The sequence below is a fragment of the Crocuta crocuta genome, unplaced genomic scaffold, assembly GCF_008692635.1.
Source record: "Crocuta crocuta isolate KB4526 unplaced genomic scaffold, BGI_CrCroc_1.0 scaffold11, whole genome shotgun sequence".
Classification (NCBI taxonomy): Eukaryota; Metazoa; Chordata; class Mammalia; order Carnivora; family Hyaenidae; genus Crocuta; species Crocuta crocuta.
The window spans coordinates 987,519-1,011,340 of NW_027528624.1; the positions used below are offsets into that span (position 1 = coordinate 987,519).

The following is a 23,822-nucleotide window of genomic DNA, read 5'->3' on the forward strand; positions in this document are numbered from 1 at the left end:
ATGAATTGCCTTACTTAACACTTTATCTAAAGAAAAAATTTTTCTTAATAGATGATTCCTCCCAGGGGCTGTGCATATGTCTGCATGGTTCACCGACAAGATGCTTTTCGGGCTCTTCAGAAACTTAGTTCTGGATCATATAAAATTGGGTCCAAGGTCATCAAGGTAAGATTGGAGAGGAGGGACCCATGCTCTTGTTTTATTGAATTATTAGAATGTATATTATTAGAATTATATATTTGATTCATCTTTGTTTTTTAATGTTATGGGAAAACCTCTAGGAAATTTTATTATTTCAGTATTGTTGGGTTATAGAATTAGATATAGGTATAGCAGTGACTAAGACTTTACTCCAGTGATTCTTTGAAATCATACTTGTAATTCTCTTAGTCACCCAGGGCACCATTTTATGAGCAGAACTTTCTCATTTTTACAAGTTTATCTTTTTTTAATAAGATTTTTTAAAAGAAATTTTAAATAATCTCCATACTCAAAGTAATCTCCACACCCAAAATGGGACTCAAACCTACAACCCTGAGATCGAGAGTTATGCACTCCACCGACTGAGCAGCCAGGCACACCAACAAGTTTATCTTTATTCCCTTCTTCTTCCCAGTGCTTCCTAATCATACCTCTTAATTATATTATTATTTTCTCCTTTTTCACGTCTTGTGTTATACATCAAAGGCACTGTGAAGGGCTTATTGATAAGTATAGTTTGTTTCCTTCTACCTTTATAAACTGTTTATTGTGTATTTTTCTTGTGACATTTTATTTCTGCTACTTGGAGATAATTTATTCCATCAGTTTCTGCAACCGAGTTAAAAACTTTAAAGTACTTTCAAGGTTATGCCCATGGTTTGTCGTTTCATGGCAGAGAATTTCTTTGTGTAAACTAAGTTGTCTCCTTTTCTGGACTACCAAGATTCTATTTAAATTATGACAACTATTCTAATTATTGCTAATGTAGGTTGATTTTTTCTTTTTTAATTTTTTAAATGTTTTTATTTATTTCTGAGAGAGAAAGACAGTGTGAGCAGGGGAGGGTCAAAGAGAGAGGGAGACACAGAATCCGTAGCAGGCTCCAGGCTCTGAGCTAACTGTCAGCACAGAGCCTAACACCGGGCTCGAACCCACAAACCGTGAGATCATGACCTGAGCTGAAGTCGGACACTAAACCGACTGAGTCACCCAGGCACCCCTGTAGGTTGACTTTTTTATGGTGAAAAGTAGATTTGATTGTTTCTGGAAATGTGTTTTTTAAGTTTTAGTAAAAAGTGGAATAAATCCCATGTTATGAATGTCATTGCTTTCTAATGCAGGCTTTATTTTAAAAACAAAAACAGGACATACATGGAAAAACTTTTTTTGCCTACTGTTATTTTTCTAGTATCCAGTGATGCTTTGCTGTCCAACTAATTTCATTCACATTGTTTACATATAATTTTCAATATTTTACCCTGTTTTTATAGTGTATCTGAGTTCTCATTTATTTCTTCATTCCTGATAGATTGCTTGGGCTTTAAACAAAGGTGTAAAAACAGAATATAAACAATTCTGGGATGTGGATCTTGGAGTTACATACATACCATGGGAAAAAGTTAAAGTGGACGACTTGGAAGGTTTTGCAGAAGGAGGCATGATTGACCAGGAAACAGTAAATACTGGTAAGAACATTAGAGGTAGTTTTATTGTTTTAAAAAAAAGTATGCCTAAAAGGTTGTAATTGATAAGAGTTTTGCACAATAAGGTGATTTGTGTGTATTTCCTGGATACTAAAGCCCCCCTCCTCCCAAAGAAGAAAACAGAAGCACTGCCTTTTCCAGTGTATATGCCTAATGGGTGTTATTTCAGAAGTGTCTGAGAATCGTGTTTAGAAGTCTATAAATGGACCATTTTTCTTGTATGTGTTTTAAAAAGTTTTGCACTTTTAAAAACTAAATATTTCAATTCTTTGCATTTAAATAAGAATTGGGGACTTAAGATGTTTCTTTGAAAAACTTCCTAGGTTATTTTGATTAGTATCCATGTTGAGAATGGCAGAAATAGAATGTTTAGGGGCGCCTGGGTGGCTTAGTCGGTTGAGTGTCTGACTTTCGCTTAGGTCATGATCTCGCGGATCGTGGTCTCGAGCCCCATGTTGGGCTCTGTGCTGACTGCCAGCTCAGAGCCTGGAGCCTGTTTCAGTCTGTGACTCCCTCTCTCTCTGACCCTCCCCTGCTCACGCTGTCTCTCTCTCTCTCCTAGAAATAAATAAAAACATTAAAAAAAAAAAAATGTTTGGAGAGCTGTAGTTCTGATTTCTATAATTCTAGAATGCTTCTAACCAAATGATCATCTTGTCTATTTTTTGTGTGTTTTTATTTTTAAAAATACCAGTTACAAATCCACAAAATGATTAGCATTTATAATCAGTAAGATATCTTAAAATAGATACTTGAGAAAATAATTGATATGTGGTATATATAGCTTTTATTTCTTCATATCTTAGCTCTTTTACCAAAATCAGCTAATTTTCGGGGTATTTTCTTTCTCAGGCCAATGCACATATTTTCCAAATACTTTTTCAGTGTTTTCTTCTTGTCGGTCTTCCCCCCCTTCCCCCCCTCCCACCTTGATGGATATTCCTCTAAAACATTTATTCATTCAGTAAATATTTTCATTTCAATCGTGTGCCAGCCATGATTTTAGGAACTGGGATTATACCAGTGAGACAAAAATCCTTCCTCTCATTGCATGCACATTGTGGTACAGGTGATGACAGCCTGTAGGCTATAGGTCATATTCTGCTGGCAGGCTAGTCTGTAAAATTTTATTGAAACACAGCTGTGCTCACTTAGGTTTGGTTATTTTATGTGACTATTTTTTTTTCAACAGCAGTTGAGTAGTTGCAACAGAGAACATATGGTCCACAAAGTCTAAAGTACTTACTATAGGGAAAATTTGCCAACCCATGTTCTAGTGGAAAGAAACATACAATAAAATAGGTAAACTAAATAGTATTTCTATGTTGATAAGTTCTTAGAGGAAAAAGCAGGGAGCAGGGAGGGGGGATATAGACAGTATTGGTGTAGAACAATGCAGTTTTATATAGTTGAGGAAGATCTAATGGAGAGTGAGATTTGAAGGAGTGAGATGTGCAGCTATCTGGAGAAAGCACATTCTATACAGAGGGCACAGTAAGTGCAAAGTCTATTCAAAAATTATGAGACACCAGTATGGATTGAACAAAGTTAGTGACTTAGAGTAGTAGGAGGTAGAGTCAGAGAGATGTACAGAGAGACAGAGTCCTATAGAAGTCTTATTAGTCATCATAATGACTATGATCTTTACTCTGAAGGAGCTAGAGAACCATTGAAAGAACCAGGAGAGCTTCTTTGTTTTATTTTGTGTAACTGTATTTTCAGAAAGATATTTAAAAAAATTTTTTAAACATTTATTTATTTTTGAGAGACAGAGCATGAATGGGGGTGGGGGGGGAGTAGAGAGAGAGGGAGATACAGAATCTGATGCAGGCCCCAGGCTCTGAGCTATCAGCACAGAGCCCAACACAGGGCTTGAAACCACAAACTGTGAGATTATGACGTGATCCGAAGTTGGACGCTTAACTAACTGAGTCATCCAGGCGCCCCAGAAAAGATTTTTCTTTATTGGATTAATACTTTCCTTGTCTTCCCTTGTATCTTGTGACACAATATAGAAAAAGATTGGTTCCTCTTATGTCAGATAGATAGCCTTTGAGACCTGTATCTATTATATCCTAAGTGTTCTCTCTAAACTAAATATTTTAGTGTCTTTCATTTGTGTCTTGTGTCCTGCCTTTTTGGATTCCTTCGTGTTCTCATTAGATTTATAATGGCAAAACCTAGGTTGGCACTTTTTATAATTGTGGACACATCTTAAAGATGTGCCAAGGTAGATAAAAGACTTAGAGATGAAATAAATGTATACATAGAAATAAAATGAAAATTTTGCACCTATACAGAGGAAATCAATTTCAAATATTTTGTTTAGAGTGGGAAACTGTGAAAAGCTCAGAACCCGTTAAAGAGACAGTCCAGACAACTCAGAGCCCACCTCCGGTTGAAAAGGAGACAGTGGTCACAACCCAGGCAGAGGTTTTTCCTCCACCTGTTGCTATGTTACAGGTTAGTGCTGGGTGTTTCTGTTTCTATTATTGTTAACGTGTTGTCTTATACTTATGTGTTTACTCATGTGTTGACTTTATACAACTTGGAAGAAATTGTCCAAAATAGAGTAAATATGAGTTTAGTCCAACAAGTTTGAGAAAAGAAATATTTTTTTAGAAATGGTGTCCTATATATTTAAATATTCATTTATTGCGTAAATATTTATCTGTTGCCTGCTTCTAGGACATTCACTGTTCTAGGCACCCAGGATAAGGATACATGAGTGGAAAGACCACACAAAAATCCCTGCCTTTAAGCAGCTTTTGTTTTCAATAGGGGAGATAGAAAAATGCTTGCATTTTCTTGATGAGTGGGTTGTGAGGTATTCTAGAAGGAAAAGGGAAGAAGTATAAGGATTATCAAGAGTGCCTGGACAGGTGCTTAGGATTTTTAAATCGTCAGAGTAGACTTAATTGAAAATGTGAGATTTGAACAACAGTTACTGAGGGAATTAATCCCATGGGTACCTGAGGAAGAGCATTCGAGGTGGAAGGAACAGGAAAGCCGTAGGCTAGGAGCGTGCTTGGTGCATTCCAGGAATAGCAAGTGGGCTAGAGTGAAGTGAATGAGAGGCAGCTTAGTAGAAGTGAGATCTCTAGAAGGGCTTTGGTTTTCACTCTGAGATGGGGCATTGCTGCAGGATTTTGAAGAAAGGAGTGACTTGATCTGGCTTTAAAGCCTTTAAAAGATCTGGTTAAAGGACTGCACTGGCTGCTATTTTGAGAATAGACTAGTGGGCATTAGTAAGAGAGCAGGGAGACCAGTGAAGAGAGACAGTTGCAGCAATCCAGATGAGAGTGGATGGTGGCTCATGGACTGTTGGCAATGAAGGGATTCCAAAGTGCTCAGATACTAGGGGTCTAGTAGTGATGGTGTGTTGAGTGAGGCTTTGTGACATGTTTAGATTGGAGTTGTGAGAAAGAGAAGAGGCAAGATTTTTGGTTTGCAAAATTGGAAAGATGAAGATATTATCTGAGTAGGGGAAGGACAAGGAGTTCAGTTTTGTGCATGTGAAATTGGGAGTCTTTCAGACAACGAACTTGAGATGTTGAATGGACCACTGATATATGTGAAATTTAGGAAAGGGGTATACCCATAGTACAAGTAAATATTTGAGAATTACTGTGTCCAGCATGAGTACAAAATATTTATGCTAGGAGTAGAAAATTAACTTAGGAGAAATTGAAGCCATTTTGAAACTGTTACTGACAGGTTTCCTAATGGTTAGGTTGCTTACCATGTATAGGTATTATAAACTTAGTGGGGGATGGCAGTTGAAAACTGTCGTGATATTCATTCTTCAAGTCAGTGCCCATTACTGTAACATCACTTGAATGTGAAATAGATTTCAGCCTCCAGGTATACTATTTGTTGACAATGCTGCCTTGCTTTTACCTCAAGTTAGGGTCACTTAACAAGTGTCCAAAAAGGAAAATAACAAGACAACTTAATACAGTGTGGTTTTTGTTATCTCCTTAGAAATAAATAGAAATAACTTACCTTTAGTTGTTCCAAGATGTAATCATTGCAGATGGATAAAATAATTTATGGACTTTTTATTTTCTATTCACAAAAGATTCCAGTAGCTCCAGCTGTGCCTACAGTTAGTTTAGTTCCACCAGCATTTCCGGTCTCCATGCCGGTTCCTCCTCCTGGATTCAGTCCCATCCCTCCACCTCCTTTTCTGCGAGCGAGTTTTAACCCTTCACAACCACCTCCTGGTAAGGAATTTTCATCTTATTATGTGTACTCTACTTAGAATATCATTTAAATTGTTATTTTTCCAGGTTAAAATGCTGCATAGAGCATCAGTTCTCAAACCTTAGCATACATAGGGGTCCCTCAGAGTGCATGTTGAAGCAAAGAGTACTGGGCCTGGCCTCCTGTTGCTTCACTAAGACTGAGGTGGGGCAGGACCATTGCATTTCTAACAAGTTCCCAGGTGATGCACATGGTTGGTGGACCATACGTTAAGAAGCACAGATGAGAAAAAAATGGAATTCTTTAAAAGCATTGAAATACTCTTAAAATAATTTAAAATTTATGTTGCGTTTTTTATATCAGAATTCTCTGTAGTTATCACCTATGCATCAGGAAGTATGCATTAAATTATATAGATTGTTGTTCCTAAAAATCATTAGGTTTTAATTTTCAGGAAATTAGTGTATCTTAAAATGCCAATTGAATTTGTAATACTTATTTTGATAAAAGTTTCTTGAATCAACATTTCTAGTTTAAAAACTAGAGATTACTTGACATATGTCAATTAAATATAATAATAGCTTATATAGCTTAGAGTTTTTAGCGTCAGACCATGGGAGGTTAGAAGAATGAAAGTAAAGCACAAAGGATTAAATGATATATATTGTTTTTCAAAAAGCTGTTTTTACCTTTCTTTGAATTTCATGGATGATTTGCATATTGTAAGAAAAGAACTTTGATTTCTATAATTTAAGTTCGTAGCCATTCCTAAAACAGTCAACAAGGCCAAAAGTAAATTCATTGTCTGAGAATGGTTGTAATTTATTTGCCATGTAACATAAAATTTTCACATTATAATAAAATATGTAATTAGGTATTAATGTAGATTATATAAGAATTTTATCTTTTTTGTATTTTAAAGATTGGAAGATTACTCTTGTCAGTTATTTTCTGTATTTGAAATCTGAATTAAAAGTTTTTTTTCAGGGCCACCTGGGTGGCTAATTTGGTTAAGTATCTGACTTCGGCTCAGGTCATGATCTCACAGTTCGTGGGTTCTAGCCCCGCATTGGGCTCTCTGCTGACACCTCAGAGCCTGAAGCCTGCATGAATTCTGTGTCTCCCTCCCTCTCTGCCCCTCCGCATCTTGCGTTCTATCTGTCTCTAAAGTAAAATAAACATTAAAAATTTTTTTTCAAAAAAATTATTTTTCAGAAGATCATTTTAGGTGGTTAATTCATACCACGTTGGCTTTATAGAATCATTGTCTAGCATTTATTTGTTGATAATCACAGTATTTTTAGCCACTTTTTTTTAATGTTTATTTATTTTGAGAGAGAGAGAGTATGCTTAAGAGGAGGGGAGGTACAGAGAGAGAGGGAGAAAGAGAGAAAATCTCAAGCAGGCTCTGCATTGTCAGCACAGAGCCTGACATGGAGCTCAGTCTCATGAGCCATGAGTCAAATCACCTGAACTGAAATCAAGAGTCAGACACTTAACTGCCTGAGCCACCCAGGCACCCCTTTAGTCACTGTTTTTTAATTGAATGGTAGCTCTGTATTTTTAAAAAACTTTTTTGAATGTTGAATTATTTCTGTGAGAGAGTGTGTAAGCAGGGGAGGCACAGAGAGAGAGAGAGAGAGAGAGAGAGAAAATCCAAGGCAGGCTCCAGGCTCTGAGCTGGCAGCACAGAGTCCAGCGCAGGACTCGAACTCACAAACTGCAAGATCATGACCTGAGCTAAAGTCAGACGCTCAACCCACTGAGCCACCCACCTCTGGTAGTTCTGTATTTTAACAACACAAGGAAACAGGCTTATTTTTTGATCATTTGACATTTAAATTTATTAAAAGTCAATATTTAAGTTGAAGATTTATTTCAGTACTCAAAGCATAAGATAATAACATCCAAGGATAGTGGAATTATTTTGATCTAGTAGATAAACAGCATATTTAGCACCACATTTTACACATGACATTATTGCATATAGTGCTAGCAGCTTGAAATATAGTATTTAATTTCCCATGAAGTTACCGTGCTAACATACAAAACAGTTGTTTGGCTTATGTTAATTTTGATTTTACAGCATCAGAGAGAGCGCCCCAGGACTTCCACCTACGAGCAGATGAATAGGGCGTGATCGGGATGGGGATTTCTGAGCTCTACGTAGCTTATTCAGGACCAAATATGAGACGTTGTTTACAAAGAATTTCCATTATTTAATATGGAAAATATATTCACAAATATAAGGTCATAGTAATGGGAACCTGTTTTAAGAATGTAGAGTTCCATGTGTAACTACTGAAATCTTTGAGTTAAAAGAGGTCAGTCTTCTGTTCTGGTCTTGTCTCCGCTGCAGGCTTCATGCCTCCTCCGGTCCCACCGCCTGTTGTACCACCGCCCGCCATCCCACCGGTAGTGCCGACGCGTGAGTGTTCTGCCTGCAGACTTTCTTTATAAATGGGGGCATTAGCCTGTTGGTGCTCGTTCTTGTGAATTATTATAACATTTTTTACATGAAATTTTTTCCTTTTTATTTATTTTAATAAAGCAGATTTTTTAAAAGTTTATTTATTTTGAGAGAGAGCGAGCATGAAGCAGGAGAGGGGCAAAGAGAACGGGAGAAAGAGAGAATCCCAAGCAGGCTCCACACTGTCAGCACAGAGCCCCGTCCATGTGGGGCTCAAAGTCACAAACCCAGAGATCATCCCAGCTGAGCCAAAACCAAGAGTTGGGCACTTAGCTGACTGAGTCACCCAGGCCACCCCTGTTATGAAAGTTTTTAGAAAAATAACTCTTTTTGTTGTTAAATGATTTCCAAAAAATTAACATTATTATGACAGTCATTTTCCATATTCAGACTTGCACTGTTGTCTCAAAATGTCATTTATAATTGATTTGTTTTAGTCAAAATTCAAAGAAGAGGCCCCAGATCATATTTGTGTGGTTTTGTTTTGTGTATTAAATGTCTCAGTCTAGAGCAGTCCTGCTTCGACCTTCCTTTCTTTTTTAATCTTGATTTGCTGAAGAAACACTTCGCTTCTCTATGCAAGATCCCAAACAATGGATTTGGGTTTTCCTTCTTTGTGATGTTGAATTTGTTCCTCCATCTTCTGGATTTTCTTGTACCTAGGAAGTTTCTTAGCACCCAAGGTTTGCCAAGGATCTGCTCCAACATTTTTAGCAACAGTATTTAATTGGTGGAGTGTTATAGACTTGATGTTATATCACGTCAGGAGCCATGCAATTTCTTCTTTTGTTTTTGTTTTCTTGCCGTGCAGTTTCTTCTTATCCCACGTTTAATGATGTTAAGATGGATCAGAGCATTCAGGTAGTAGAACCTGGTCTTTAAAAAGGTTTCCCTTCCAATTTTCATCTGATATTTTCATCCACTGATTACTATTGCTTTTTAATCTACTTTCCACTAGTTGCCAAGTGGTAATCTTTTGAATTTTATAATTTTTCCACATGTATTACCTAGAATTTTTCTACTCAAAAACCTTTCTTTTACCAGCTGGTAGTAGTTACTTATCGTGAGGTATAGTTGCATAGAACTGTGGTAGATGCTAAATTCTTGCCCCGAAGTGCCATTTTTCAGCACGAGTTTAGTTCTGTGGGTATTTCCAGTTATATCCAGTGACTGAAGGGGAAGAGCCTTTCTCTTTCTCTACCTTTCGTTTCCACTTCTTTCTCCTTCAGTTTCTTTAATGTTTATGGATTAATAGAATTTTACTTTAGAGCAGTTGCACTCACTTTGCATTTTGAAGTTCAATTTGTTTTATCTTTAGCTAGTAAGAGACCTTTCATGTTGCCTCTTTATCCTTTTGAGATGACTACATCCGTTTTGGAGAACTTCTTAGCTTTCTGGCCCATTACTGGTTCAAAGATTTTATTGTAGAGAGAGTGTATATGACAGAGAACTTACCTGTAACCCACTTCCCTAATATTTATCAACCCTTTTCTCTCCGTTAGTGTTCAGATAGGATTAGGATCCTTCTTTTTTATTGTTGTTGGTTAATTAGGAAGCATTGTTTATTTTTTCTAAAAATTAGACAAGTGCTTAGAAGCCATTTCTGAATTCAGCATTTAGAGACTCATCTTAGAGTTCACCTCCCAATCATTTCTTTAGCTTACTCATTTTGGAAAATCTGGGATCAGTTTCACAGAGAAAGAGAAATACAGCCATGTGCCAGATACTCTCTTCATTGTTCATACTGTATTGTTTAATTCTCATAATTCCTATACATGATTGCAGGTGGTTTTGTTGCTATTTCATAGTTCTGTTACATGCTAGCAGTTTGTCCAGGTAAGGCTGGAGTCAAAATGTGAGGATGTTAAAACAGTGCTTAAAATTCCCAAGTAAATGATGTAATGGTGTTGTGACATAAATTGGACTAAAAATTTTGATGGTTTAAGTGTGATTTTATATTCCTCTAGTTCTGTTTTTTAACATATAAATGATGTATGCACTTAACAGAGTTTTCTATTCTTTAAAATGGAATGTTCATAGGGGCATCTGAGTGGCTCATAGTTGAGTGTCTGACTTTGACTCAGGTCATGATCTCACGGTTCATGGGTTCGAGCCCCGCGTTACGCTCTGTGCTGATAGCTCAGAGCCTGGAGCCTGCTTCTGTTTCTCTCTGTCTCTCTGTCTCTCTTTCTCTCTCTCTCCCCCTCTCTCCCCCTCCTCCATTTGCCCTCTGTCTCTGAAAAAAAAAAAATAAACATTAAAAAATTTTTTATGGAAAACTTTAAAAAATGGAATATTAATACCTTTTTATTTGCAGTTCACATTGCCTCTTATGTGAGAAGTAGTGAATGTAAGGATGCTGTACATTATAATTTAAGGGGATTGAGCAGATTCGTATTGTTGTATGTGTCATTCTGCATGAATCATTTCTGTATATTCAGAAATTCTTGTAGTAACATTCTTGGAAATTATTATTTTTTTATTACTGGAATTTTCTTCTTAAGTGCTGGCCTGTGTTTTACTAAACACTGTTTATGAAAATATTTCCAAAAAATTTTTCCCTGATAAAAAATAAATAAAATTTTCTAAATGTAACTTAGCCTCTTCATGGTGACTCCTTTGTCATTTTGAGCATCAATTATTATATAATGTGCTAGTTAATAGATGCCATTAAATGAAACAGATAAGCTGTGAGATTTCATTATAGAGGGACCAGAAGAGAATTCATGTATGTCACGGTAACGTAGTAGTCTTCCCAAACAACTAGGGAGAGAGGAGAGGAAGTCATTGAAAACTTTGGCAAGGGCAGTGTTGACCATAGTTAATCTTTTAACTTAACACATGATTTGTGTGCCTGATTAAATCTGAAATATATTTTCTTGCTCTTTAAACAACAGCTTTAGTGCAGCCGCCGTTATCCATGACTCCAGAAACTGTGAAGGATGTTGGATTTGGTAGTCTTGTTTTACCGGGTGGTTCTGTTGCCAGCAATCTTGCTACTTCCGCTCTGCCAGCTGGAAATGTTTTTAATCCTCCAACTAAACAAGCAGAGCCTGAAGAAAAAGTACCTCATCTTCTAGACCACCAGATTCCTTCTGCTGAAAGCACCAGAGCAGGTAAGACAAATGAACAGATTCCCCAGAAATACATAGTTAAATTATAAGGACTACTCCTTTATATTGGTGTTTAATTCTGAGATACCTTGCACATTTGTAACCAGTTCAGTGCACCAATACTGAAGTGTTGAATGTTTAAAAAGAGGTCACTATCTCCTAAAATTTCTGTTAGAAAAAAGTTGGCATTCTTTTCAGGTTGGTGTAGATTTTGGTACCTTTAAGACCTCTCCCTTCCCTTTTTTGGCCTATTGGGACTGCAGCAATGTGTTGTTATCAAAATACAACTGCACAAAATATGTATACTTACAGAAAGATAAGAACAAGCAGGTATTAGGTCTGAATAATTTCTCCCTAGTATTCTCCAGCCAGTTCCAAAAGATAAATATGATATCTCAAAGTAGCCAGTCGTCTTTTATGGTAGTGTTGTTAGTATATTAAAATTTGTGCTTTAGAAAGACTTTTGTTGAATGTGAAGATTACTATAATACCGTACATTTTTATTAAACTTTAAATGTTCTATGTAAAGATCTTAGGCAACACCACACTTACGTCTTAATATTTAAATTTCACTATGCATAGTAATAATTTTAGCTTTAATTTTTTTTAGTATCTAGTGCATCTTGATTGTTGGGGGATACGAGTTGCTAACTCTAGGCTAACTACTGGAAATTAAAGCATTAGTAATTATAAAAACGGTTTCCTTTTACGTGAATGATTTTTTTGTGTGTTTTATTTTTCCTCTTTCTGTTTTAGTGATTCCAAATGATATTTCAAGTAGCTCTGCGATTTTAGGAGGACAGCCACCAAATGTGACAAGCAATTCTGGAGGAATTCTGGGAGTCCAAAGACCGAATGTATCAAGTAATTCTGAAATTATTGGAGTACGGCCATCTAACGTTTCCAGTAGTTCTGGGATTATTGGAGCCCAGCCACCAAATATTCTAAATAACTCTGGAATTTTGGGACTACAGCCACCAACTGTGTCAAGTAGTTCTGGACTTTTGGGAGTGCTACCCCCAAATATTCCTAATAATTCGGGACTTATAGGAGTACAGCCACCAAATGTTCCAAACACTGCTGGACTTTTGGGAACACAGCCACCAGCCGGGCCTCAAAACCTACCCCCTTTAAATCTCTCTAGTCAGAGGATGCCTGCAATGCCAATGTTAGACATTCGTCCAGGACTAATACCACAGACACCTGGACCAAGATTCCCTTTAATACAGCCTGGAATTCCACCCCAGCGGGGAATCCCTCCCCCATCGGTACTTGATTCAGCTCTTCATCCACCACCCCGTGGTCCTTTTCCTCCAGGAGATATTTTTAGTCATCCAGAAAGACCTTTTCTGGTTCCTGGAAGACAAAGTGTAGACAATGTTACTAATCCAGAAAAAAGGATACCACTTGGGAATGAAAACATTCAACAGGAAGGAGATAGAGATTACCGGTTTCCTCCCATTGAAGCCAGGGAAAGCCTTAGTAGACCTCCCCCGGTGGATGTTAGGGATGTGGTTGGACGGCCTATAGATCCAAGAGAAGGTCCTGGAAGGCCTCCTCCGTTAGATGGTAGGGATCATTTTGGAAGACCTCCTGTCGATATTAGAGAGAATCTTGTGAGGCCAGGCATAGATCACCTTGGTCTAAGAGACCACTTTGCGTTTAATCCAGAAAAGCCCTGGGGGCATAGAGATTTTGATGAGAGAGAACATCGGGTTCTACCTGTGTATGGTGGTCCAAAAGGCTTACATGAAGAAAGAGGTCGATTTCGGTCTGGAAATTATCGATTTGATCCTAGAAGTGGTCCTTGGAACAGAGGATTTGGACAAGAAGTTCACAGAGATTTTGATGACCGCAGAAGACCCTGGGAGAGGCACAGGGATAGGGATGACAGAGATTTTGATTTCTGCAGAGAAATCAATGGAAACCGTCTGGGACGAGATAGAATTCAAAACACCTGGGTGCCCCCTCCTCATGCTCGGGTTTTTGATTTTTTTGAAGGGGCCACTTCTCAACGAAAAGGTGATAATGTGCCTCAGGTTAATGGTGAAAATACTGAGAGACATGCCCAACCACCACCTTTACCAGTACAGAATGATCCTGAACTTTATGAAAAACTGACCTCTTCAAGTGAAATAAACAAGGAGAAGAATGACACAGTTGCTGATATAGAAAGTGAACCAGTGGTAGAAAGCACAGAAACTGAGGGGACATAATCATCACTCAGTAGGTAAAAGATACCTTTTGTAAAGTTGTCATCTCTCTGTAATAGATTAATGGCTGACTGGACCATAGTTGTTCACTTTTGTCTGCCAGAATTAAGTTAATCTGATGTTCATGTTCACCTTTCTCTTAAAATAATTGTACAACTGACTTGTATAGACATTGTTCTTAATATGAACATGGTAGGTAAACATTTTTTTATTTTTCTGATAAAATATAAATGTTGCCCCCAGATTCTTTTAACTTCAAGGAAATGAATAACAGCTTGTCAGAGACTTCCTATGGAAGAAAGAATTTTTTAGATACTACCATTAGGTTGGATATGGTAATAGATATATTTCAAAATAGCAAGTGGTGGTATATCTTATCCATATCTTTAGGCTGCTGCAGAATTTTAAGGTAATAGACAAAGCTGTGATATTTTATGCAAAGACTGGCTCTAGATATTTGAGGAGCACAATACAGAGATTTTAAAAAGTGATTTTGTAAAATCTACACTATGGTCTCTGTTTCTCCAAAGTAAGTGTTTGTGATTTGTTCCTCATACTGCAGTGAGTAAAAAAGAAAAAAGAAAAAAAAAAAGAAAACAACATAAATATTAAAGTACGTTTCAATGTTGGGTGAATTTTGTTTTTAGATGCCAATAAAACTTATTTGTTTGATAACAGTGTTCTAGGAATTGTATTTTTTTAATCTACAAATTCTTAAAACCCTGGATCATTAGCAGCATGTGCTTAGTTGCAGAAGTTTTTTTATTACTCTTGATAATAATGAAGAACTGTGTGGTGGAAAAACATGTACTTTGATATAAAAATCATGCAGTCTCATTAGTATGTATGTAATATCTGTATATATTTATTGTGTAAATCCTATGTAGATTTTTGTTTCTCTGTATGTCTGTCTTCATGTACATACAGAGAAAAATAGTTGATAGTTTATAAAATATTCTTTAAAATTGGATAGAAAATTAGAGACATTTGGCTAATTGACAATACTCATAGTCAAAACTCTTAGCCTTTATGAAGGTAAAATAAGAAATACTGTAAAGAAATGCAATGACAGTTTGGCAGTTCTTTTTTAACGTAGTGAGGCATGAAGCCAGAGTTAGCATGGAGCCAAAATTCACGTAAACGGTTGCATTGCTTTGTTTCACATTATATTTGCTATTCTGCATAGATAGTGCTAGTACTAAAGTACTTATTGGTCACTTGCCTGAGGTGAATTTCTTAATTGCACAGAATATATAGAGCTGTTGATGGATTTAAAAACATTATATATCAGGAACAAAGTGTCCATCATGTGTTTTGTAGGCTGTGGGTAACAGTAGCTCCAGGGTAATCTGAGTAGCAGAAAAATTGGGGATTGGTTTCCTATTTATTTATTTTTGCTTTTAATTTTCACCTAATTGCTGTTAGTTTCTCCTCTGGGTTTTACATATATATATACACATATATTAAAAACCATTGGTGCTTTTTTTTCATTCCTAATGAAGGCTTTTATTTGGTCCTGTGAATAGTCATTTTGTTTCCTCTGCATTCCCAGCCATTCATCATTTGCTCTATTTCTTTAAAATTCTTAAGCTACATTTGTCAACCCTTCCGAAAATAAGGATAGAACACACCAGCCCTTTAAAATTGGATTTAAGTTTAAATTTAAAAGTGGATTGGTTTGGCTTACCTCTTGATAATCTAAAGAGTTGTAAGAGCTTTAAGGTTGGTTCCTGGCCAAAATTCAAGTCCTTCTTAACGGTTCTGAACAGAAATAGCACATTATTACTTTTGTTATGTGAAATGTGGGTAAGAGTGGAAATTTGGTGTTTATTTTTAAGGTAAATCAATATAGTCCAGTAATTTGAGGTAGTTTCAGATCTTTTCCTTAGGGTAACAGGAAAAACTGTGACATTGGTACAAAGTATTAATGTTCGGGAACGATTAGCCTTGTCTTTAAGGAAATTATATTGACTGGGATTTCAAACTACTTTAGTTGCATTACCATTATTAAAATTAAGTGATACTCACTTGGATTAAGTAGCAATAAAAAACGTAAGACTTTTCAGTGACTTTTGATCCCAAGTTTTTAATCACTGCTGGGCCTTCATGTGCAGACTTGAAAACAATATGTAGAAGCATTGCACTGGTTTGAAGATTCTGGTGGTAAAAGTTAACCTCATCAGCTGTCAGTGCTGTATCTAGAAACCTCTCTTGGGAGTGTGTGTGACATTCTTAAAATAGTTGAAAAAAAATTATGTATACTTGTTCTCACTTTGTCCTTATTTTGTAGTGTAGTATTTAAGAGAAAGGATATTACTCATCCTTATACTGAATTCCCAAAGTTTATATTTACGTTTACCAGTTTTTTGAATGATGGAGAGAAATTACATTTGTTTAAGTTGGAAGTAGAACCTATCACGTTTTTGATGCGCTTGATCCCAGTGCTGTCACTAGAACGCGAGCCAGTGAAACCGCACAAGGGGCGACCTGACCTCTGAGTAGTTGTTCCCAGTGCCGCAGGCAGTGTCTGCAGGAGCCACCAAGTCCGTAGTGTCATGATTTGTGGTATGTTAGAGAACGATAGGACTCTCCACGACATTGTAGACTACAGTTTCAAGAGATACTATGTTTTAAATTCTTTCTTTTTTTTTTTTTGGTCTTTAAACACTTCATTAAACATTGGCCTCTGTTTATAGCATAAATACATACAGTGCACTTTGATCATTTATACTGCAGTTAGAAACTTTATAGCAAAGCAGTTATTATCTGCAGCACATTGTAGGTGGAATGCTAAATTTATTTCAGTATGTAGGATGGGCAAATGGTTAGCATTGGAAGGTGGAAACATAAAATTCTTTGTTTAAAGCTCTGAAAATGACTTTATATAATATTTGATAATGTTTATTCACTATTTAAGCCATTACATTCTTACCAGTCTTTTGTCCCGATAATTTAGTGGACTCATTAAATTTATTTGCCATTTTCACTCATAATAAGATTATAGTTTATGGAGCCACATGTTCAAGGTTGTTTTCGGGGTGGGTCAGTTATATTACATTCAGAGAGGAAAAGTTACCTCTTTTAATTTGAAAAAGTATTTTTTTTTTTTTACAAACACCATAGTTCATCAGATCTAAAGTGCCATTGATTGTAAGAAACGTCATTCAGAAATAAAAAATGACATGCCAGTGATTATAAGACCCATCCTTTTTTCAGAAACATCAAATGTAAAAGTGTCTTAGAATCAAAGAAATGTGGTTTCATTATGAACTTTATATAGATATATGTATATATAATCCCTTATTCATTAAGTGATTTAAAGAACATTTTGATGTTTTTTGTCATTGTATATATTTTAAATGGGCACAACTTTAAAGAAAAGGTAAATTTTAATATTCAATTAAAAATAATTTCATTATGCCTTATGTGCCTTTATGATCATTACTTTATTGGGTGCTACTAATAAAATGTTTTAAGGGCTTTTAACGTTCCAAGAAAGGAGACATTAACATTTTTCTTTTTAAATATTTTACATAATGTCGAAGAGGAGAAGCAAATATCTTTATATTATTTTTAAGACAGGCAAAATTAAAAACTAAATATTTGTATATAATCATAAATATTGCAGTGTGACAGAGAATTAGAAATATTTCCTTAATTGAGGATGCTGTGGTTTTATATAAGACAACTTTTAAACTATAACTTAAGTTTTAGGCACTAAAATTTTTGTTTTCCACTTCTGAAGAAATGACAGTTACTGCTTTTTAATGGGAGATTTAAATACAAGACACCTTGGTTTAGCAAAATTTTCTGGAATTAGAATTCAAAATTAATGGCCCAGATTGTTTTCTTGCGGGGGTATACTTTAAATAGGGGCGTACATCTTGAAAGTAATTTGAAATACTCTGTGTGGTTCTAAGCCGAGAAATGTAGAATAGAATCACCTGTGGAGCCCTTTGAAACTAGGAGGTGGGGGATGTCACCACAGACTTACAAATACAGACTCCTCTCCGGAGGTACATGTTTACACACACAGACACACACACACACACACACACACACACACACACACACACTTCCCTGGGTGTATATATTTGCTCTTTAGACCCCCCACATTCTACCACTTCAAATAGATTAAAACATGTAAATACTTAATATGCTGTGCACTTGAGATTCTTTAAAAAATTTTTTAAGTAAAATCCTTTGGTAATAATAAAAATTATTTTTAATGTTTAAGTTATGTATATACTTAATTTGTAGCAGTTGGTACTGGAGTATGAATAAAAAATTGAGAAGTCATTATTACAGATGTTCTAAACTCATTAATATTAATCATTAAGAATCTAAAAATGAATTAAGGCAAGAAAGGGATGGAAGGAAGCATCCTGAGATGGTTTTATAGGAAATATTTTTGACTCAATTGAGACTTTGTTATAGGATATCTCAAAGTAGAAGTTACTTTTTCTTTGTATTTAAATGCTTTGATTATGCAAAAGGACCCTTTGGGATAAGATTGTGAGTGTCAAATTTATCAAGGGCTGGTAGTATTTCTAGTAGGACTGGACTATTAGATGTGGTTGCACATCAGAAACTAATGCAGATTGGTGGTTTATTTTGCATGAGCTTTGCTCAGATATTTTTCTTCCCCTCTACTTAATTCTCCCCTCTTTTGGGGTTCTCTTTTCTTTATGTACACTTAGAATTATTCTGCCCTGTTCTAATCACAATACAGAACAAATATGTAAACTATACCCAGTGGCTCAAGGGGTAGAATTGTGCTCACAGCCTAAGTTTACATCATGGAACTGCTAGGTGCTTCGGATAGTAAGATTGTCGCAGGATTCTCGTAGAGTCATGACACCGAGGCTTTTTTTTTTCCCAGGAAGCAACTTTATTAGTGCCAGGACGACTCAGTTGGGTTCCTACCCTAAGAACTGAGCCCCAAACGCCATGTGGCATAGTCTTTTTATGCATTATCAACTTCTTTGTCTTCCATGTATGGTAACACACAAACATGCAGTCTGTTTAAGTGTTCTCATGTTACAAGGTCTTGAGGGAAATTTTGTTTTGTTTTGTTTTTTGTTTTCATTCCTTAGGGAGGGACCCTACCACAGATTGACCTTTCCCGAAGGAAGCAAAGGAGGGAGCTCTTATGCACAGAATTCACCAGATGGTAGAGAGTAAACTTGGAACTTATGACTTTGAGCCCTGAGTTAATGAGAAATAGATGAATTTAATGAGTCTGTTACACTTGTGTAGCAATGGCAGATATGTTGCACTTGGTTGACATGTGTTGTTTGGCCCTCTCTGCTCTCCCTGGGAGCTATCACTATTTTGTCTTACTTTTCTGCTTTTCTCAGAATTCTCAAATACTTCCTGGGGCACCTGGGTGGCTCAGTCCATTAAGTGTCTGACTCTTGCCCAGGTCATGATCTTGTAGTTCGTGAGTTCGAACCCCTGTTCAGGCTCTGTGCTGGCAGCTTGGAGCGTGGAGCCTGCTTCCGATTCTGTGTTTCCCTCTCTCTCTGCCCTTCCCCGGCTCGTGCTCACTCCCTCGCTTTCCCCTTCTCTCTCTTTCACTCTCAAAAATAAACATTTAAAAAAAATTAAAAATCTTTATCATAGCACTCCAGCCTCCTTTTTGACCCTTTATTCCAGGCAAGGACTATCAAGTGGATATAATTGTGTTGAAAGTAGTTTGCTACCCTTTGGCTTAGCAATTTGTAAGGTCATTTCTAGTGTTTAAACACCTTGAGTATATGAAATAAATTTTCTCCTCTGTAAAAGACCAGTTGAGGAAGCCAGAGGAACAAAGGGAAAGACTAACAACATTGGAACTTTTTAAGAGACCACAGATTTCAGTGCGATTAGGTTTTCAAAACTATTTTTAACATTTGCTAGATATATGTGTCTTTTAGACAAGTTAGTGTACCTCCAAGCATCATTTCTTAATAACTAATCTGCAGGGTTACATTTTTAAAATGATTATTGGTGATGTTAGCTAATATTTAATGGACATGTACTGTATGACAAGAACTGGGATAATTTTATTACCTGTATAAGCCTCCTGACTATCTTGTATTTTAAGATCTAGTTCACTAACAGGAAGCCTATCACAGATTTAAGTTACTTCCCAGGGCCACACAACTTGTAAATATTTGAGCAAAGATTGAAACCCAGGTCTATCACTTCCTACAATTAGTGTGTTCCACCTACTAAAGTGCGAGACATGCGTGGCAGAGGCTCACCAACTGTTAACTCCTCTTCTCTTTAAAAGGCAAATAAATTTGTGGCAGGCAAACATAAACTTGAACAGTCTTCTCCTTATAGAATAAGGCTGCATTTAAACACTAAACCGAATTTGTATTTTCCTTGTTACAAGTACCTATGGGACTCTCTCCTTTTCCTATAGCTAAATAATCACGTCAGCTTCATGTTCTTAGATTCTGTTTTCAGGATTTGGGTTTTTCTGAAGGTTATACTGTGACGTAATATTGCTAACTTTCTTAATAACATGCTAATTTGGGGGCAAGTTTGTATTGCACTGATATTAAGGAATTTTTTTTTTTATTGCAGCTGTCCCACAAGTAAAATATCAAAACTTATTTATCTTTTAAAATGTTTAAATATATGTAAAATAGAGCCAGTGATTGCTTGCAAATATATATTTTAGATTGTGGCTATAGGAAGTTCCTCTCAGAATTCAGCATTTATACACTCTATGTATAGACAAAACTTAGTAATCCGTTTCCTTGTGTATAAAACTCCTATGTTAAGAATATTCCACGGCTTGAATGAAGTGAAATATGTCAAATTGTCTTTACACATAGTAAGCATTCAGTATTAGTCTTTATTCACCACTTAGAATCAGGCAGTTTTAGAGCCCAGCTCTGTGGTCTTCGATGGCAGTAGATAATTTGCAGTGATTTTACTTTCCTCAAATATGCAGTCTGATTCTAGGTATTCTGTCTCTTCAAGTCTTCTGTTCATATCACTAAACTTAGAGTCATAGAAGTTTTAATCCATAGCATGTCATGGTGCTGGCCTTTGATCACCTTTTCCAGTCTTTGGACAGATGACTCTAAACATTGTGGCCATATTACTGGCTAATTTGCATGTCAAGGGAACATGCTTATTTGTGAGTTTTATTTCTATCTCTACTAATCTTGTCAAAGCTAATTATTATTTTACTTATGTTATGATTATTACATGAAATAAAAAGTTCCTGCATTTGAACAATGAGTTTTTAATAACAGGAGTCTTGTGTTTATTACTGAACTTGAGTCAGTTTTCATATTAAAAAGAATATTAGTAAAGCAGAAGACTTGTGATGAATAAAATTAACCTTTGAAAGTAAAAAGGATCAACTGTTGCATAAGAATTGATCTTTCTGTGATGATTGAAATTACTTTGAACCTTTTAAATAGGAGAGGGTAGCATTCACCATCTCGGGAAGTTCTGAAAACATCACATCTTATATATTGTGTTCATACCCAGGATAAGGATTTAGAGATTGCTAAGTAGTTAAACTATCAGGGCTTAACTTAGGACTTTGTTTTTATCATATTACTTTCTGAATTGTTAGCCAATTACTAACAATTGTTAGCCAACAACTTGTTAGTGCAAGTTAAAATGCACTCTCATTACAGGGAGAGAAGGGCTTGGGTATGGAGAGACTTAACATTTAAAAATTTTTTTAATGTTTTTATTTATTTTTTAGAGAGTGGGAGAGAAGCAGAGAGAGAGGGAGACACAGAATCTGAAGCAGGCTCCAGGCTCCAAGCTGTCAGCACAGAGTCTGACGTGGGGCTTGAACTCGGGAGCCATAAGATCATGACCTGAGCTGAAGTCGGGTGCTCAACCGACTGAGCCACCCAGGGTCCCCTGAGACTTAACATTTTTGACCTCTATGTTGTGAACATTGTACCTAATTTATCTTCAGAAATATACTGTTTGGTAGGATTTGTTACCTCTTTTTTACAAAGGAAGGAAATTCAAGTCCAGGGTTAAACAGATTTAATTTGCACAGGTGTTTGATGACAGGTTTTGCTGGCTCTGAAGCTATGCTTTACTTTAAAAGATGCTGTTTTGGAAAGGTAGCTTTTAATTCATGATCGGTGTAGTAATTAGTTTCCTGCCGTAACACCATTACCAAAGATTGAGGGGCTTAGAACAGCAGAAACTCAGGCAGTTCCAGAGGCTTGAAGTCTGAAATCAAGGTGTTGGCAGAGCCATGCCTCTCTGAAGGCTTCGGAGGAGAATCCTTCCTTTCCTCTTCCTAACTTCTGGCAGTTCTTAGTAGTCCTTGGTGTTCTTGACTTGTAGATGCATCACTTCAGTCTCTGCCTCTGTCATCAAATGGTGGGTGGTCTTTCCATCTTGTATCTTCACGTCATCTCTCTGTTCATGTCTGTGTCTAAGTTCCCCTTTTCTAAGGGCACCAGTTACATTGATTAGGAGCCCACCCTGCTCTAGTACGGCCTCATCTCAACTATTTCCGTCTGCAATGACCCTATTTCCAAATAAGGTCACATTCTGAGGTACTGGGAATTGGGACTTCAACATATATTTTTGAAGGACACAGTTCATAACAGCCTAGGGCTGAATTCTATAACTAGTTAAGATCTAAGTAAACAAACCTTGAAAAATTTAAAACACACACAAACAGTGGGAAAGGTAGTCACATTTTAGAGTGACAAAACACATCTTCATAGAATTCTATTTTTAAATTACTTTGGATATTACAACAGTCAAATTTAAATCTGTAGTACAAGAATTGCAAACCCGTTAAAACACAACAGCACTGCTTATTAGCTTTTTAGATGAAGTTGTAATGCCCATACTATAAAAGTTAATTTCTTTAGTAATAATTGAATTAAAAGAATTTGGGGAAATCCTATACTATTAGTATTATACAACAAAGAATCTACTGCAAATTATTCTTGCATCAAAAAATTGACTTTAAAAAGTGGAGGTTTTTTAATACTTTATTAAATACAGCTATCCTGAAAATTGCTGTATGTTTTTCCATTTCACTTCTACTGTTTGTATGTTTTAAATAGTGTTAGCATTTTCTGTTTTATCTACTCATTAAAATTTTCCCTTACATGATATGACTGTCATTTTGCCATTTGAGCAGTTTATTAGAAATTAATTTTATTATTTGCCACATAAAGTACCAATTTGCTATTTTCATTTGTCTAGTGTTATAATCTTAATAAATTTCGCTTTTTTTGTAGAATTAGTACAATTTGTATTTGATCAAGTAAAAAAATAACTTTGTATCAACGGAAATCAAAGTTACATGAATATGTAGGCTTTTACTAAATAAGTGTCTTAATAAAAGCCCTTACAACTTTATAGAAATTTGGACAGTTCTTCTTCATTTTGTTTGAAGAACAGCAAAGCAGTTAAAACACTGCCTGGCATGTCATATTACGTAGGTGTTCACTGTGGTAATTGTGGATACTGGCCAACAGACTTCGGGGCATGCAAATCAGTGTGGTGTTGGTTGCAAATAATTAAGGGATTATTTGCAAAACACTTTTTTTTTTTTTTTAACCTCCAAAGCTTCAAGTCCTCAAGTATATTTGTCTGATGCTTTAGGCTAGTGGCAAGCATCCTGTTGATCCAAGTGGCTTTCCTGTCATGGAGAGGTGGCTGTGATCAGGAAGAACAGTTAAAAAGCTTCCTTCCTACGGCACCAGGGTGGCTCAGTCAGTTCAGTGTCCAACTCATGATTTCAGCTCAAGTCATGATCCCAGGGTCATGGGATGGAGCCCTGTGTTGGCCTCTTGGCTGAGCGTGGAGCCTGCTTGGGATTCTGTCTCCCCCACCCCTCTCCTCAGCACATGCTCTTTCTCTCTAAAATGAAATTTTTAAGGGGCGCCTGGGTGGCTCAGTCGGTTAAGCGTCCGACTTCGGCTCAGGTCATGATCACATGGTTTGTGGGTTCGAGCCCCGCGTCGGGCTCTGTGCTGACGGCTAGCTCAGAGCCTGGAACCTGCTTCCGTTTCTATGTCTCCCTCTCTCTCTGACCCTCCCCTGTTCACGCTGTCTGTCTGTCTGTCTGTCTCTCTCTCAGAAATAAAAAAAAAAATTTAAAATGAAATTTTTAAAAGGCCTCCTTCCTTTT

General features: G+C 36.5%; 1 protein-coding gene across 10 annotated transcripts in view; it reads left to right on the top strand.

Annotated features, from left to right (window-relative positions):
- Positions 1 to 23,822, top strand: part of SCAF8 (SR-related CTD associated factor 8) — a 162,150-nt gene that overhangs the window by 79,504 nt on the left and 58,824 nt on the right. For 6 of the 10 annotated variants that reach the window (XM_077755092.1, XM_077755095.1, XM_077755100.1 and 3 more), the window contains 7 exons: positions 52 to 165; positions 1,511 to 1,667; positions 4,015 to 4,148; positions 5,767 to 5,911; positions 8,251 to 8,319; positions 11,259 to 11,477; positions 12,231 to 14,369. In XM_077755092.1, the coding sequence (XP_077611218.1) occupies positions 52 to 165; positions 1,511 to 1,667; positions 4,015 to 4,148; positions 5,767 to 5,911; positions 8,251 to 8,319; positions 11,259 to 11,477; positions 12,231 to 13,690 (2,298 nt within the window). In that variant the 3' untranslated portion in view covers positions 13,691 to 14,369. Of the gene's footprint in view, positions 1 to 51; positions 166 to 1,510; positions 1,668 to 4,014; positions 4,149 to 5,766; positions 5,912 to 8,250; positions 8,320 to 11,258; positions 11,478 to 12,230; positions 14,370 to 18,783; positions 20,930 to 23,822 lie in introns of those variants that run through there. The other 4 variants (XR_013332982.1, XM_077755093.1, XM_077755094.1 and 1 more) reach the window with 3 other exon arrangements.